Source organism: Vulpes lagopus, chromosome 1 (genome assembly GCF_018345385.1).
Source record: "Vulpes lagopus strain Blue_001 chromosome 1, ASM1834538v1, whole genome shotgun sequence".
Lineage (NCBI taxonomy): Eukaryota > Metazoa > Chordata > Mammalia > Carnivora > Canidae > Vulpes > Vulpes lagopus.
In genome coordinates this window covers 185,033,578-185,049,892 of record NC_054824.1, presented here as the reverse complement: position 1 = coordinate 185,049,892, position 16,315 = coordinate 185,033,578, and the positions used below count along the sequence as shown (strand labels likewise).

Sequence of the window (16,315 nt, the reverse complement as noted above, 5' to 3'; positions counted from 1 at the left end):
CCTGTGCTTCCCGCACCCCCAACCCCGCCCCGCCCCGTCCCGTCCCGTCCCGAAGTCTTTCTGGGCTGTTTTTCTGCTTTTCCGTGCCTCTCCCCCGGCCGTGCCTCACCCCCACCCAGTTTCTATTTTCCCCCAGGCTCCACTGGCTTCCCGTGGTTTCTCTTGGCCTTGGCTCAAGCCTGGCGTGACACATCTGGCATTGCCATCGTCTCCCTCCCACGTTGCTCGGGGAAGAAGCAAGTGTATCCAGGGAGGGGGAACGTGGAGCTGGTGCCACCCGCCCCGGGGCCAAGCCAAACAGTCTCTACAGCAGGCCCCGCTGGCCACCTAGGGCCGGTCCCCTAACCTGGCCCCACTCCCCACTGGTCCAAAGCCGCTTCCCATCCCCCCGCGTCTGGTCCTAGCTGGTAGAAGGTGAACCGCGCCCCGAGCTTCACTGAGCTTCCAGGAACGGGCTCCAGACTCTGTGGGGGGCTCTCGCTCCAGGGACCTGAGCTGCACCGCCCCCAGGACGGACGAGGGCAGGGATGTGTCTCCTATATGCTGCCCCCACCCACCGACGTCCTACAGGAAGGGGGAAATTTCTATTTGTTGGTATTTGTCAGGAAGGGGGGGGCCACCCAGTGATGGCCGCCCAGAGCCTCCTCCCTTGCAGCCGGGATGGAAAGGGCTCAGCGACGACGGCAGGCGGGGGTATGGCCCTGCCTTCCTCACTCCCCAGCCCGGGGCCGGGGTCCTCCCTGACTCAGGCCACGCACATGAAACAGCTCACGGAGCACTTGAGCATCCGGCGGGCACACGGAGGGGCTCCCCAAATTGTCATTTGCTCCCACCTTCTCCTTTCAGCCTAGCAGCCGGGCTGGTTGTATTGTCTCTGTGATGCAGGAACCCGGGTTAGTAGGACAGGGTCTCGGTTAGGGGGCCCCAGCGTAGGATAAACACCTTCCAAACAGAACGCTCGAGTTGGGTCACGCGCCCCCCTTCTCCCCAACACGCGCACACGTGCACGCGCGCACGGCTGTCTTGCAGGTCGTGGCCCCCTCTCCAGGGTGTCCGAGACGCCCCGTCACCCTACCCACGGGTCCCTCAAGTTCAATAGGTCCAAGCGACCTTTCCCTGTGCCCCCGCCGAGCGCTCACCCTCTGGGCCTGCCTCCCACCGCGCTCTCACCGCGTGCCCGGCTCCCGGTGTCCACACCGAGTGGAAGCGCCCAGGGCCCGACTGCTGCTCCCGCAACGGCCGCCTCCGCCCACCCCACGGCAGCAGCAGCTGCAGTAGTAGCGACCAGAGCTGCGTCCTACGGCGCATCCACTCCCCCCACTCCACCCTGCTGAGGACGCAGGCGCCACCTCCGTCCTACCAGTAAACAGGGGAGCAGAGCCGTGATCCGACACGCTCAGGGCCCCGCAGGGGGTAAGCGAAGGAGCCCCCCACCCCAGGGCATCGGATCCAGAGCGCGGACCAGGCCGTCCTGCTATTTCCAGCCCCGTCAACCTCTTTGACCCACCGGCTGTGCCTTTCTTCAGCCCCCTTGGTCCACCGGCCCCTTCAGGGCTCCGCGCCTCCAGGCTGTCCTCCGTGACTGCGCCTAAGTCATCTCTCAGTGACGCAAACCCCGTCCCCCTGCCGTCCTCCTGCGCTCCCCCGTCCTCATCCCTGCGAGGGCCGCCCTCCCGGCGGCGCGGCCTCTGCTGACCCCGGCTCTCTGCCGCCTGCCCTTCCCGCCAGCCCCCACGCGCACGCAGCTCAGCCGGACCCGCGTCCTGGCGAAGCCTCTACAATGTCCTCGGTCCCCCAGCGTCGTGGCGTGGCAGTGCCGCTCCCTCTGCCCGGAACGCCCTTCCCCGACGCTTCGCCCAGTGGACGCTCCCTGATGCCCCTTCAGGCTGCAAACCCTCCCCAGCAAAGCCGCAAAAATACGCGTACGAGGCACGCTCAGTGCCCGGCTACGCGAACGCCATCCCGTTAGCACCGCTACGCCGGGCAGCGGAGTGGGGCCTTCTTCTTACAGATGCCTCCGTGTCCAGCGCCTGCGTGACCCTCCGGCGACCCCGTGAGGCAGGCGGGGAAGGGGATCATCCCCAACGGGAAGGGGGAGGAAGGGAGGCACAGCGAGGACAGGGACAGGGTGGCCGGGATCAGAGCCTCCTCACAGGGCTCCGAGAGGCCGAACCTGCTCATCGGCCTTAGAGCTGGGGAGTGGGGGACCCGGCCTCCGACCCCGCCCTGACCCCCCACGCGACGGGGACTGACAGGGCCGCAGGGAGACGCCAGCTGTCCCGTTCCCCGGCCGCAGGGCCTGCCCATCTCTCAGGAGGTGCAGACGGTGCCCCCGAAGCCGCATGCTGTCGGACAGACAAGGCCTCAGGGACCCCCGAGCAGCCAAAAGATGTGATTCGCAATTAGAACAAACAAGACTGAACCTTCATGCGCAGTGTGGCTGGATGCACGACAACAGGTGTCTGGGGCCGGAGGCCACGCTCGTTGGGGCGGAGGTGGGAAGCGAGAGTGAGCGGAGGCAGGGGCGGCAGCGGGGGGGGGGGGGGGGGGGGGGGACGGCCAGCGAGGGGTAGCTGAGAGCCCTGAGCAGGGGTGCTGTGGCGCACACCGCGGGCCGGGCCCGGCTGCACCTCGGCCCCAGTGTGGGTCACAGCACGGAAAGCCACACCCTCCCCACCCCCCGCTCCCCGAGGATCAGTCAGGACAGTTAAGAATGGGACACATCCGTGGACTGGGCGGGGGCCACGGTGAACCCCGGCCGGGGAGGCCAGAGGCCGTCGTCCAGTCGCAGTGCGTGTTGGCTGTGCCTCAGTTTCCCCGTGCCTAAACGTCACGCCCAAGCCTGTCTCTCGACTTTGACGGCTCCCGGGACATCTGTTCAGTCTCCCATCAAACGCAGGGGTACTTGGGAAGTCAGGCGGTTCAGGAGGCCCGTGTCGGGCGCCCGCTAGACCCAGGCCCTGCAAGGTGCCCGCGGGAGCGAGACGCAGCGCTCGGGCGCACTGGGCCCCTTGCCTCCGCGATGCCGATGCCCCCACCGGGCCAGGCGGGAGCTGCAGGGCCCCGGGCCAGGCCGGCTGTGTCCTGGGGACAGAGGGTCCCTGAATGCAGTCCCAGCCCCCCCGCCTCGCCCCCGCCTCGGGGCTACAGCAGGCTACGCGGGGGGTCGCCCCTGCCCGACCTCTGTGGGGTGGCCGTCTCCACCCTGCGCCCCAGGCTCCTCGGCAGGACACCAGACGCCCAGGGCTGCTGCCCCGGAGGCCCCACCCCGGGAGGTCCCACTCCCACAGTCCTGGGGGGGCCCAGGGCCTTCCTTCCCGGATCCACACGCACACATACCGACGACAACAAAAACCCCCGAAAAAACCCAAGCCCGGAGCGGCACATCGTCTGGAACACAGGGTGGGGGGTGCAGAAAGGAGGGGAAGCCGAGGCAGGGCCGGGCAGTGAGTCAGGCCCCAGGAAGCTGCCCGGCCCGGGCCCCCGTGACTCACAGAGACTGCAGGCTCGGCAGCTCCCACAGCGCGTCCGCGGGGACTCCTCCCAGCTGGTTGTTCTGCAGCATCCTGTAAGGGGAGGGCAGGGCTGGAGGAGCGCGCGCAGCCGGGCCCCCTGCACCCACCGCCTGTTAGCGGGGGCCCCCTGCACCCACCGCCTGTTAGCGGGGGCCCCCTGCACCCACCGCCCGTTAGCGGGGGCCCCCTGCACCCACCGCCCGTTAGCGGGGGCCCCTGCACCCACCGCCCGTTAGCGGGGGCCCCCTGCACCCACCCACCCGTTAGCTGGGGGGGGCCCTGGGGTCAGATGGGCTGGGCAGGGCTGCAGGGGGCAAGGCAGGCCTGTGGGGGGCCGGGGAGGAAGCGGAGGAGACGCCGCGGGGAGCCCGAGCGCCCCGAGGCCAGAGCGCCAGCCATTCTGTCACAGTTTGGTCAGAAAGGGCCTGGGCGGCGGCGTTGGTCTCCCCAGGCCCGTTTCCCTGTCGGTACGACACAAAGAGGGGGCATCTCTGGGGAGGGGAGGATGTGGACGGGGCAAGACCCCCCCCCCCCGAGGCAGGGCCCCGGGCAAGTACGTTGGTGTGGAGCCCAAGTCCGCAGGCACAGCTGGAGACACCCAGGTCGGCATGTCAGCACCATCCCGACGGCCCGGCCTCACACGGCCCAGGCGGGGGGACAGGAGGGGGGACACGCCAGCCAGAGAGCGGGGTCCCCTCGGCAGGCTGCTCGGCTGGAATCGGCCCATCCCCGGGCCCCGGGGGGCATCACCGTCTGTGCCTCTCACCTGCGGGCCTGGAGAGCTGGGCCCGGGATGGGGAGCAGAGGGAGCGGGCCCTCCCCCGACCCTACACCCTACGCCCTCCGCCCTCCGGAGGGGTGAGCTCGGCCGAGCTCCGCGTGGGGCTCCGGATGGTCGGAGACCCCGGGCTTTAGGAAGAGGAGCCCGTTCCCCGTCTTCAGGTTGAAAGACGGGGGCACTGAGGAGCCGACCTCGACCAGGCGGAGGGAGACCGCGCCCTGTGACTGTCCCACTCAGGCCACACCTGCCCCCTCCTGAGCTCAAGATACGCAAGAATCGCAGACGTGGACCAAACCACAAGCCCACGAACGGAAGGACGCTGGCGTCGCCGTGGGCCCGGCCTGGAGACGAGCGGAGCCCTGGTGCCGGCAAAGCTGGGGAACCAGCCCCCCACGACGGCGGAGAAGCCTGGGGCTGGGGTCCGGCCGGCCCTGCCCCGGGCCCTGCTCCAGGCCAGGTGAGCCAAGGGGGCCAGGCTCGGTGGTCCCAGGAGCGGCCCCTGCGAGGACAGTCGTGCTGCAGAGGTGGAAGTCGGGGGCGCCGGGGGGCTCCGTCGGTCACGCACCCAACCTGATTTCGGCTCAGGCGGTGATCTCAGGGTTGTAAGCTCTAGTCCTACGTCGGGCTCCGCACTGGGCGCCCCCTCCGCTCCCCAAATAATTAACTAATTAATTAAAAGTCAACCTTAAAGGGCACCTGGGGGGCTCAGTCGCTGAAGCGTCTGCCTTCAGCTCAGGTCATGATCCCGGGGTCCCGGGACCGAGTTCCGCATCCGGCTCCCTGCTCAGCAGGAGCCTGCTCCTCCCCGTGCCCCCACCCTGCTTGTGCGCTCTGTGTCTCTCTCTGTGTCACTCAAATAAGTAAATAAATAAAAACCTTTTTAAAAAAGTCAACCTTTTAAAAAAGGTAGAATTTGGGAGGCCCAAGTGGCTCAGAGGTTGAGCAGGTCATGACCCCAGGATCCCGGGATCGAGTCCTGCATCGTGCTCCCTGCATGGAGGCTGCTTCTCCCTCTGCCTGTGTCTCTGCCTCTCTCTCTCTGTGTCTCATGAATAAATAAATAAAATCTTAATTTAATTTAATTTAAAAAAGGTAGAAGTTGGGATGCCTGGGTGACTCAGCAGTTGAGCGTCTGCTTCAGGCTCAGGGAGTGACCCTGGGGTCCCGGGATCGAGTCCCACATCAGGCTCCCTGCAAGGAGCCTGCTTCTCCCTCTGCCTGGGTCTCAGCCTCTCTCTGTGTCTCTCACGAATAAATAAATAAAATCTTAAAAAAAAATAAATTAAAAAAGGTAGAATTTAAACCTGTCCAGGCTTCCTCAAAGCGTAGCCGTCACACTGCAGGATCTGAAGGAGCCCGGGATTTGGGGCCTGGGCTCTGCCTCTGTCCAGCTGCCTGATGGCCGTGACGTCTACTTAACTCCTGTGGGCCTCAGTGTCCTCACCTGTAAACTGGGGATGATGATAATGACCTGAGGCGCCGACTAAATGGATTCAGTCAAAGAACCCCCGCGCGGCGCAGCATCTCAGGCCGAGGAGTGCTCAGCGGCGCGTCACCAGGCGTTGCTCCTCCGTGTGGTTTCGCCGCTTCCCCTCGGGGCCCCGGTTGTCTCATCTCTCAAAGGAAGAAGCTGCCAGACGACGCGTAGACCCTCACTCAGCTACGATATTCAGGGGCCCGGGGCCCGTCCCGCCGTCCGCCCTTAGTACTCCTGTCCTTCCAGGCTTGTCAGCCCCTTGCAACTACTGAGTGGGAACCTCCCCGGGGGATCTCACGGAGCCGCCCTGACTCCATCCCCCAGAGGTCCCAGGATGCTCAGAACGAGGAGATGGAGAAATCCCGGTTGGGCAAACAGGAAGGGCCGCAGGCTGCTCAGGCACCTCACAGCCCCCCCCCACCCTCCCGGGGCCCCCGGGGCACATCTGGCCAACTCCGCGCAGAACCCGGCCTCCCCTGGGCACCCCAACGCGTCTCCACCCCCTTCACCTGCTCAGACCCTCCTACCCTTTCCTCTGTCACATCCCAAATCTAGAAAGATCTTTACGTCTCCAAATCCTGCCTCCCTCCCAACCCAGAGGCTGCAGCACTTTAGGGCACATCATCCTGGGAAGTCGGTACCTCCCCAGGCAACTCATCCGCGCCAGGCAGTCGGTCTGTTTGTCCAGAAAGCCCTGGCTTCCGTGGGATCCCAACCCACTAAGCCGGAGGTCGGCGGCCGTTGGCTTTGGGCCCGGGGCTGTCTCCCTGGCTGTCCCGTCCTCATTTCCCAGCCTTCACTCCTCTGGGGCAACAGAACTGGGTCATCAAAGCCGGAAGTACCTTGTAGAAGGGGAGAGCCTCTTTGTTTTCCAAATGAGGAGACAAAGGGGGGCTCCGAAGGGGAGGGGACCTGCCCCCAGTCACAAAGCAGCCTAATGGCAGCAGCGGGCCTAAGGCCCAAGTCCTGCCTCCTGGGCCACTGCTTTTGTGACCACATTGCCCTGCTTCGCTCGCTGGCCCTGATCCCCCTGGCGAGCCGGACTCTCCGACGCACCGGGTCTCAACCCTGGCTACACATTGGAACCACCTGGGAGGATTTTTTCCAATCCCCATGTCCAGGTTACACCGCAGCCCGATGACGGTCCGGGGCCCAACCTCTGGGCGAGGGATGTCAGGGCGTAGGTTTTGCCAGGTCCTCAGTCTAGGTGAAGCCGAGCCCTCGGGACTCCTCCCTTGGTCACCTGTGAAGCCCTGGGGGTGGGTGCTCCCTGTGGCTTGAGAGGCACTGGGGCAGGAACCATGAGTTCCCAAGAGGCCATCCACCCGCGGTTGACTAAGACCCTTGCTTTGGTTCTGCGGAGGGGCCTCGGGGTCCCCGGGGTGGGCGGGCAAGACAGAGCCTGGGGTCCACCCACCCCTCGTCCGCCCTAACTGGAGACGCCCTCCCTCCAGTTACACATCAGGACTTCTGCCCCAGGCGTTTGTGTTTTAAGGCTCTGCAGCTGGCAGCAGCGGGAAACGCATCCAACGTCCCCGTTTTAAAGGTAAGAAGACTGAGGCGTCTGCGTGTCGTCCTTGACACCTGTTCTGGGATCTGCTGCACCTGAGACCCTGACATCCGCGTTTCGACGGGACGAGGGCGGTAGTGTCCCCCTCCTGGGGCAGCAGGGCGCGAGGAGCTCCCTGGGCTCCCAGGGCCCCCGGGCCTTCTCCCAGCGGCCGGCCCGCCGCACACAGCTCACAGGTCAGTCCAGGTCATGTCATCGGCACCCGAGGGAGCCCGACCCTGGGCCGGGCGTGGCCGCCGTGTGGCCAGGTGGGGAGTGGACAGGGCGACGGCAGCCCCCGACAGCCCACTACAGCCTGGAGGAGGCAGCGGGGCGACCAGCCAGGGCGGTCTCCTGGGGCCCCGGGCGTTCGGCTGCAGCTCCCCGGGCAGCGGCTGCCCTTTGCAGGTCGGGCTCCACCGAGGCGGCAGGACCAGGAACCCCAAACCACAGGCTCAACCCAGGACTAGGTCGCTGGGGACCATGTGGTGCCCAGCCTCCGGGGGCCACGGGGGAGAGCCCGTCCTCGGGCTGCCGATCCCTGTTTCCCGGGTCTGGGTCTCAGGAGAGCCACTTGGGCCGACGGGAGGCCTTCTGGACGGGCCAGAGCCACCTGACACAGTGAGGCGGGGGGCCTGGTGGGCAAGGCAGGGAGGTCAAGCCTCATGCAGCTCCTGGGGGGAGGCAGCCGTGGGGAGGAGGCCTGTGAGGGGAGAGGCGGCGGGGGCACGCACAGCCTCTCTCCTCCGTCTCCCTCCTCTGTCTCCCAGGCCGGCTCCATGCTCAGGCTGGGGGTCAGGATGCAGGAGCTCCGGCCTCCGCGGGCCCCTCGCCGTCACAGGGCTGGCCCCTCAGCCTGACGGGGCCGCAGGGCAGGCGCCCTCGGAGGGGCAGGCTGTTTCCCACAGGCCAGCGGCCAGCCCTGCGCTTCCCTCGGGACAGTCCTGACACAGGGGCAGGGGCAGGGGCAGGGGTCTCGGGCTCCCTGACTCCGGGGGACGGACAATCCCTCCTGTAGGGTCTGGAGAAAAGGCAGGGCTGGCTGTCTGCAGAGGTGCCCGGCGGGGCCTGTGGGCTCCAAGAATCGGTGGAGGAGGGAAGGCGTCCAGGTGGGGCGGGGGCTGCACTGGGGGCACAGGGAGGGCCCGCGGGCACCTGGAGCCGGTCGGACAGGGAACGAACCCCCCTTCTCAGGTCCTTTGCTTCCGAGACAAAAGAGGCAGAGCGTTGGCCTCAGAGAAAGGAAGATACGGTCCAGAAGAGTCAGACCCCGAGGGCGCCTGGGGGTCTCAACGGCTGCCTCTGGCTCCGGGAGTGACCCTGGGTCCCGAGATCGAGTCCTGCATCGGGGTCCCCGTGGGGAGCCTGCTCCTCCCTCTGCCTGTGTCTCTGTCTCTGTCTCTCTCTGTCTCTGTGTCTTTCTCTCTGTCTCTCATGAATCAATGAATAAAATCTTAAAAACAAAGAGTCCTGGCCCCGATGAAGTCAGGGCAGCAGGAAAGGGACAGAGTCCTGGTTCAGACAGAGAGGCCTGCGGATGCTGGGCTCTGAGGCTCCGGTTCCCTTGCAGTTCTGAGCCCTGAGCAAGGGAAGGACGGGAGGCAGGAGCTGGCCTGGTTGCCCAGGGGCAGGACAAGCCCGCTCTGGAGCGCTGCAGCGCCCGCCCGAGTGGGAGAACAGGCTCCCGGGGCACCCGGGGCATCTCTCAGGGGGGACTTCGCGGGCAGAGCACGGAGGCCAAGGCCACGGAGGCCAGGGGTCTTCAAGCAGCAGCGTGGGGGTCCGGCGGCCTTGGCCCCCAGCCAGCGGCCTCTCCTGGCCGCCCAGCTCCCCCGGCCACGGGCGCCGTTGGCAGAAAGGGGGCGGGAGGCTTGCGGTTTCTCGGAGGCTTTGATTTATTGCCTAATGCAGGCAGAGAAGAAAGAGGAGGCTCCTCTCTAAGCCGGAGCCTTAGGAACGGGCCGGGAGCCTCACATCTTCTGAAGGCCCAGCAAACAGAGTCCGCGCTCTAATCCGGCTGCAGGCCTGAGCCTGCCACTGGGCACAGACACGCCACCAGGCAGGCTGCCTGCGCTGAGCGTCTGGCTCGGGATGCCTCCCCACACCCCGGGGCAGCCATGCGGACGGGATGGAGACAGCCCACGAGGAGAAGCAGGAAGAAGGGGGGCACAGAGGGGCAGAGGGAGGGGAGCCGGGGCTGACACAGAGAAGCCAGCCCAGGGAGGGCTGGGAGAGACGCGGTGGGACCCAAGGGCACCGCACGGGCCGGGGCAGGGGCACAAGACACCAGGACGGCCTGTGGGGCAGAGACCAGAGCTAGAGGCCAGAGGGGTCCAAGACCAGCAGCATGAAAAGGAAGCGCTGAGCCATGCACCAGGTGCTGACCAGCTGGCAGCCCGAGGGGCCAGGGCCATGCCTGCCTTGAGCAGCTCTGAGCACCTTCGACAAAGACCGTCCTTCCAGGTGGAGGCAGCCCCAAGCCGGGCACAGGACGGGATTCCGGTCCCTTCTCAGCCCCTCAGCCAGATGCTCTTGTGCAGTGAACACCCTGCTCCACCAGACAGAGGAGACCCGCAGGTCAAGTGAGGACTGAGGGAGCCGCAGGGCTGGGCGATGGCTCGCCAAGTGCTCACTGTCTTGCTCCAGGATCAGCCTTCAAGATCCTCATTTTCTTCCCAAACCAGTCTGTGTGGTGATGTACCCTCCCCAGGAACCTCTCCCCCCACCCTCGGACCCTGTGCATCCACTTCCTCCCTGCGGCCCTCCGTCCTCACTCCTCGTAACATGAGGGGGGCCTTGGGGGAGACAGACGGCCGTGGCTGGACAACGTGAGCACCTGGGGGGGGGGGAGGGGATGTGCCTCGGCCGCTCCTTCTCTGAGATGGGCCATCAGCCCGACAGCAAAAGGGGGAAAGTCACCAAACTGACACAAGGTCCTCCGCACCCCTCACTTTCCGTCTGCTTTAAGGGAAAGATGAAGGGAACTAGGACGAGGAAGCCTGGGAACGGAGAGACTCCGTGGGAACGGGACTCCGAGCCGGGGGACTCCGAGCCGGGGCCGCGAGACCAGGTTGGGTTTCAGCAGGGACAGAGGCAAGGAAACCCCGATTCCTCCGCCTCCAACCTGGGGCTCGGACAGCAAGGACCCGCCTCGCTGGCCACTATTCACATCACCAAAAAAAAAAAAAAAAAAGGAGATATTTAGATACTTGAGTTCCCTGGAGGGTTCGCCATGACTATCAAGCCAACAGACTGATTAACAGACAGTCAGAGGGTCTGTGATAGAAAAGGTGAAGACTGGCCACCCCCCCCAGGCTCAGGGGTGGAGCATCTGCCTTTGGCTCAGGGCGTGGCCCCTGGGTCCCGGGATCAAGTCACGTATGGGGCTCCCCCTCAGGGAGCCTGCTTCTCCCTCTGCCTGTGTCTCTCATGAATAAATAAATAAAATCTTAAAAAAAAAAAAAAGGTGGGGGGGAAAGAAAAGGTGAAGACAAAGAAACAGAAATCACGATTAGAATGGGAAGTAAAGAGGAAGTAAGCAGAGCCAGTGACACACCAGGACCCGGGATCTTGAACCTGCCCACGGGGCCCCGGGGCGCACCCCTGGGAAAACGGGGACGGCTTATACTTACAGGATTTTCAGGCTGTAGAGGCCAGAGAACGCGTGTCCCGGGATGTGCGAGAGATGGTTCCCCGACAGGCGCCTGCAAACGGGCAACAGTGAGGCGGGCGGGGAACCCAAACGGGGCCGGGTCTCGCTCGCCCGGCGCCCGGGGGCCTGGGACGGGGCGCGGGGTGCTGACTACCATTTTCGGAGGTGGACAACGTGGTGGATGCTTCACGCCCAAGGTCACTCGGCTCCCACAACACCCCGGGAGGTCGGGTGGCGAGCTTGTCCCTAGATGTCATAGGAGCAATCTGAGGCATGGACGGGGGGTCACGACACTTTCCCCCGAGGGTGACAGAGGCAGGCCGTGGCCCAGCACGCAGTTGTCACCCAGACCTGATTCACTTCTGGGCTCCCGTCCTCACCCGGATGCCTCCCGCCGCCCTCACCTGCATCGGGTCAGCAGGGGGCCCAGGTAAGATGGGGGGGTCTCCTGTGCCCTCAACCACGCGGCCAGGAGCCTTAGGGAAGGGGCCGTTTAGAACGAGCCCAACATCCGGGCCTAACGAAGCGTCTCCCTGTTTGTCGTGGGGTCACCGCCGGCCCTAAAGGGAGCAAGTGCGACGGGATATGCTCGACGCCCAAAGCGGGCGGGACATGCCGAGCGCACAGGGTGCGGAAGGCTCCGGGCTCTCCGGGTGCCCCCGAGGGGCTGTGCCTGCGGACGCTGCACTGACATTCCTCACAAGCTGTCGTTTTCCTTTTTTAATAAGAATCTTGTTATTTGGTATTTGTTGTTTTTTTTAAAAGCACAACGTGCGGGGAAGGCATCACGAGATGCGAGGCCCCGCAGCCGGGCTCTGCAGGTGGGCGCCGGCCACGGGACGGTCCCGCGGTCTCTCGGGTGGGACCTCTAGAGGGGCCCAAGCTCCTCCCGGGGCTGCGAGGACAAAGGTGAGCCTGCGGCTGGCAGACCGAGCCCGGGCGTCGCGCGCCACCCTCCGCCTTCACACCCACTTTCCAGTCCCCCCACGACGCGGCTCCTGTTCGCAGGCCCCTGCGGCCTCTCAGTCTGCCCTGCCTTGGGGAGCGGGCTTAGCGGTCCTCCCCCGGAAGGCTCCCTTCGCAGGGCGAGAGGCCGCCCTGGCCCCGTCCCTCACCCACCCGCGGGGCCGCCTAGAGCCGCCCGCGCACCTGCCCCCTTGCCGAGCCCAGGGGGCTGCCTCACCCGCGCGTCCCTGAGGGCAGCAGGCGGGTCCCCATCGTGCTTCCCCCAGAGCGCCCGGAGCTCGTCTCTGACCACGGGGGAGCTCAGTAAGCGTGTGACCCCGACGGCCCGGCCAGGGCCCCAGGCTGACGGCATCCCGACTCCAGCAGGGGCAGGCCGACTGCGCTCTGGGGGGGGGGGGGGCACGGTCCAGGGCGCTGGCAGGGCAGCAGCGGAGTCGGGAGGGACGCGGTTACGAATGTTTTTCCAGCCAGGAGCCCAGGCTTTGCAGTTTAGGGTCGGCGGTGCTGCCAAACCAGGTCCGAGCAGGCTGGGGGCAGGGGGCAGGGGGCAGGGGGCTGGGGGTTAGGGATTAGGACCAGTGAGGGAGGACTGGGTGCACAGAGACCTGGCCTCCCCGGGCAGGGAGGCCGGGCGCTTGAACCCAAGAGAGGATTTATTCCCGAGCTCCCCTGGAGGCTGAGGCAGGGCAGCAGCCGTGGGAAGGCCTGGGACGGGAGGACTCGGGGGAGGACGCGGCCTCGTGTTTGGCAGTGACCGGGGACGGCTTGTGGCCGAGACAGTGGGCACAGGTTGAGGGGACGTCTCCTGCCAGGACAGTGAACACGACTGGCCTCCGTAGAGCAAAGCCGGCCAGGTGGGTCCAGGCCAGGCTGGGGGAGGGCCTTAGGGGTGGACCCCTCGGCCGCTGGGGAGCCAGAGAAGGTCCCTGAGCTGGTGAGCTGCCCCCGAAGACGGGCAGGGTACATGTGACGGGCTGGGGGAGGGGGGACAGTCGGGAGGCAGGAGCCGCCTGCAGCTGTGCGTGAACCCTGGGGCCGCGGCCCCGGGAGTAGAGGCTGGGGGTGGAGGTGACGGGCACCGCGGAGAAGAGCCAGCGGGACTTGGGGGTGGCTGGTCGCTGGACACCAGGGAGCGGGTCCAAGATGACCCCAGGGAGAGGAGCAAGCGGCAGGGGAAGCTGCAAGCAGGCGCTGGCCTCAAGGACACGGGCGGGTTTCAGAGCCCTGGACCACGTGGTCCCACCCGGCCTGGGACTCGGAGCTGCCCCAGGGGCCGCTGAGTTCCCCGCTTTCCGGAACAGCCCCGGGGCCCCTTCCTCTGAGCCGCCGCCCTCCTCGGGGAGCCCAGGCTCCTACAGCTGCCAGGGTCCCGAAGCCCTGCCCCAGGCCCCGGAGGCCTCTACTCACAGCTCCTCCAGGAAGCGCAGGTGGTGGAAGAGGCCAGGCTGCAGCTCCGTGAGGTTGTTCATGCTCAGGTCTCTGCGTGGAGACAAAACGGGACGGGGCCGTGAGCCGCCCTGTCCGGGCCCCGGCACACGCGGACCCCGCCGTCGGGCCCCAGAGCCAGCCTGGCCGAGCAGGTGCCTTCCCTGGGGGGAGCACGGGGCGGGGGGCCGGTCCCGACACCACCCTCCGCGGCCTCCGGCTCTGCCCTCGGACGTGGCCCTTCCGGTGCCAGGCCCCCCGGGAGGGGCTGTGCAGGAGCCCCCCGCCCAAGGGAGAAGCTAGGGAACCATTCGTGGAGTTTCTGAGAGAAGGGGGGGGTCAAAGGGGAGGCTGGAGCCCGGAGGTCGCGGCCGTGGCCGTGGCGGTTCACGCGACAGTCACGCACTGCTGTCTCATCCCCGCGACGGCGGCGGGGCATCGTCCTTTTGTTCCGTCCCAGAACCAGGGGGACTCCCTGCCCCTTCCTGTTGGCCTTCCTCCCAAGCCCCCCACCAGGGGACCCCCGGGCACGCCCCCACAGCCGCCCAGCCTCCTGTCGCAGGCAGGGCCCTCCCTGGGTCCCCGGCTTGCATCGATCCAGCCTCCCCACGTCATGGGAGGGACCGGTGGGTGGCTTCGGGGTCACCGGTCCTCCAGAGATGCCTTGACACAGAGTGACCCCCTAGCGACGGCTCCCGGCGTCGCACTGGTAACCTTTAACCACATAATTCCAAGTAATCCTCTCGGCAGCCCCGAGGTGGATTCCATTGTTATCTGCGCTTCACGGACAAGAAAACAAGATCACAAGGCCCGAGGCCAGCTGCGTCTCCCCACCCACCAGCGCGTGGGCTCTCGGCCACGTGGCCCTCGGTTTCCTCATCCGGAAACGGGTCCTCACAAGCGAGCCAGCGCCGAAGGGCCACCCGCTGGACAGGACACGCCCGGCGGCGATGCGAGGGCCGCGGGGACCGGGGGAGGCCTCCCGAGTGTCAGCCGAGCCTTAGCCCGCGCCTGGGTGAGCGGCGGCGCCTTGGGGACGCGTGCGGCCGACATTTGGGGTCCACGCTACTTCTAACTCTTGTCGGCCCGGCCCACCGCCCCTGGGGTGCGGAGGCGAGCGCAACCGGCCGCCAGATGGTGGGCACCCCCGGGCCGCGTTGACCTGTTTCCCCTGAGGCCCGAGTGCGCGCCCCGCGGAGGCTCCGGAGGCCGGGAGCCGAGGGAGGCCAGGCCGGGCCGGTCCAGTCTATAAGGACCGCTCGTCTCCGTGCTCTGCGTCCCCTGACGCTTCGGCTCCGACGCACGTGCCCCGAAGAAGGAAGGCATCGGTCGAGGGCAGGGCTGCTGGCGTCCACAGCTCCCGCCTGCTCCGCGTGGGCCGGGAGGCCGGCGGGCTGCTGGTGCCGCCTTCGGGGGGCAGGACCCCGAGGGCTGCTCCGTTCCGTCAGTGTGTGGCCCTCGGGCACGTCCGGGCTCCGCGGGCAGGGGTGCGGCCGGGCGGCAGGGCAAGGAGGCCTAGGCCCTGAGCCTGCGCCTCTCTGCGAGTCCTGGGCCGGGCCCAGCTCAGCCCGGCGGGGAGCACGAGGCGCCCCAGAGCCGATTACCTCTAAACGTCTGCCCCGTGCATTTCTGGACGTGTCTCCACAGGAGCGGGAGCGGGAGTTCAAGGAGCACGCGGGCACGTGACGCAGGCCTCATCACTCAGCTGTCCCCCGGGGGACTTGGAGGCTCTGATGTGGCTCCACGTCCCGCCCCCCCCTGACGAGCGGCCTCATTGTTCTCCCTGGGGAGGAGGGGTCTGGACCCCCCAGTCCGCCCCACATCCAGCTGCAGGGCCCGGGGAGGGGGCAGGAAGGGTGGCTCAGGCGAGGGGCGAGGCTGGCGCCCGGGAAAGGGAGAGGAAGAGGAAGGGAGGCCGAGAGAAGGAGGTGCGGGGCGGGCCTTGGAGCTGGATCCCCAGCTGATCCCTCCCCGGCTTGGGGGGCACGCGGGCGCCCCGAACACGGGGGCTGTGCTGCGAAGCGGCGGTTCTGGGGCGGGGCCCCCGGGGGCCTGGGCTTGGCCGTGAGGACCCACAGGTACCCACAGGGCAGCGGAGCGCCGCACGCAGGGCACATGAGCTCCAGGATGTGCTCGCCTCGGGGGTGCTGGGCCCGCGTGTCGGGAGGACAGGGCCGCGTGCGGTGCTAAGTCATACGAGTCCTCCTTGGGGGAAACAATCAGCCTCGCCCAGGCCTCGCTCCTGGGGCTGGAAAACCCTTTTAGGCTGTGTGACCGTCGGGGAGCCAGGTCCTTCTCTGGGCTCAGGCTCCTGCCCCGTCTGGCTCCCGACCCCAGGAAGGGGCCCGGTGGCTCAGCGACGCTCCCTGGGGTCCAGCTTGCGGCCGAATCAGACGCCCGATGCCTGCCCCGGGGCCACTATGAACACACGCGTGTGCACACCCGCACGCACGTCCACGCTGCCGCTCTCAGGCCCGGTTCCTGGGCACACGACCTGCCCCCTGCAGCTCACACGCACCCACACCCAGAAGCACCCGGCTTCGCTCCCGTCTCTGCCGTCGTCGCGCTGACACCCTCCGCACACTCTGAACACGCGGCCCCGCACTTTCGTTCTGCACCGAGCCCTGCAAGTCGCTTGCCCCCTGGACTGCGGGAGGGGGACGGAGGGTGGCAGGGCCGTCGGAAGTCCTTGCCGTCCCCACAGGGCTGTGCTCTTTCAGCTGGACACAGCGGGGCGGGGGGGGGTCAGCGGGTGAGGCTGGCAGGACGCGGAGCGGGAGAGGACGCCTGGGCAGCCCTGGGCGCAGGAAGGGAAGTTTCTGGCCACACATTAGGAAAATGTTCTCAGAGCTCTACCCTGTGAGGCAACCGGACCACCCAAGGAAGCTGGGTGAGGCAGTGTCACCATGGAGACAAGGAGCCGGGTTTGATAACCGGGAGGATGCCGGGG

General features: G+C 66.9%; 1 protein-coding gene across 1 annotated transcript in view; it reads right to left on the bottom strand.

Moving 5' to 3' along the window:
• LGR6 (leucine rich repeat containing G protein-coupled receptor 6) overlaps nt 1–16,315 on the bottom strand; it is a 107,064-nt gene that overhangs the window by 70,107 nt on the left and 20,642 nt on the right. Inside the window, exons 2-4 of the mRNA XM_041768876.1 lie at nt 13,348–13,419; nt 10,955–11,026; nt 3,495–3,566 (exon numbers count right to left, since the gene is read on the bottom strand). Coding sequence (XP_041624810.1) covers nt 3,495–3,566; nt 10,955–11,026; nt 13,348–13,419 — 216 coding nt within the window. The remainder of the gene's footprint in view (nt 1–3,494; nt 3,567–10,954; nt 11,027–13,347; nt 13,420–16,315) is intronic.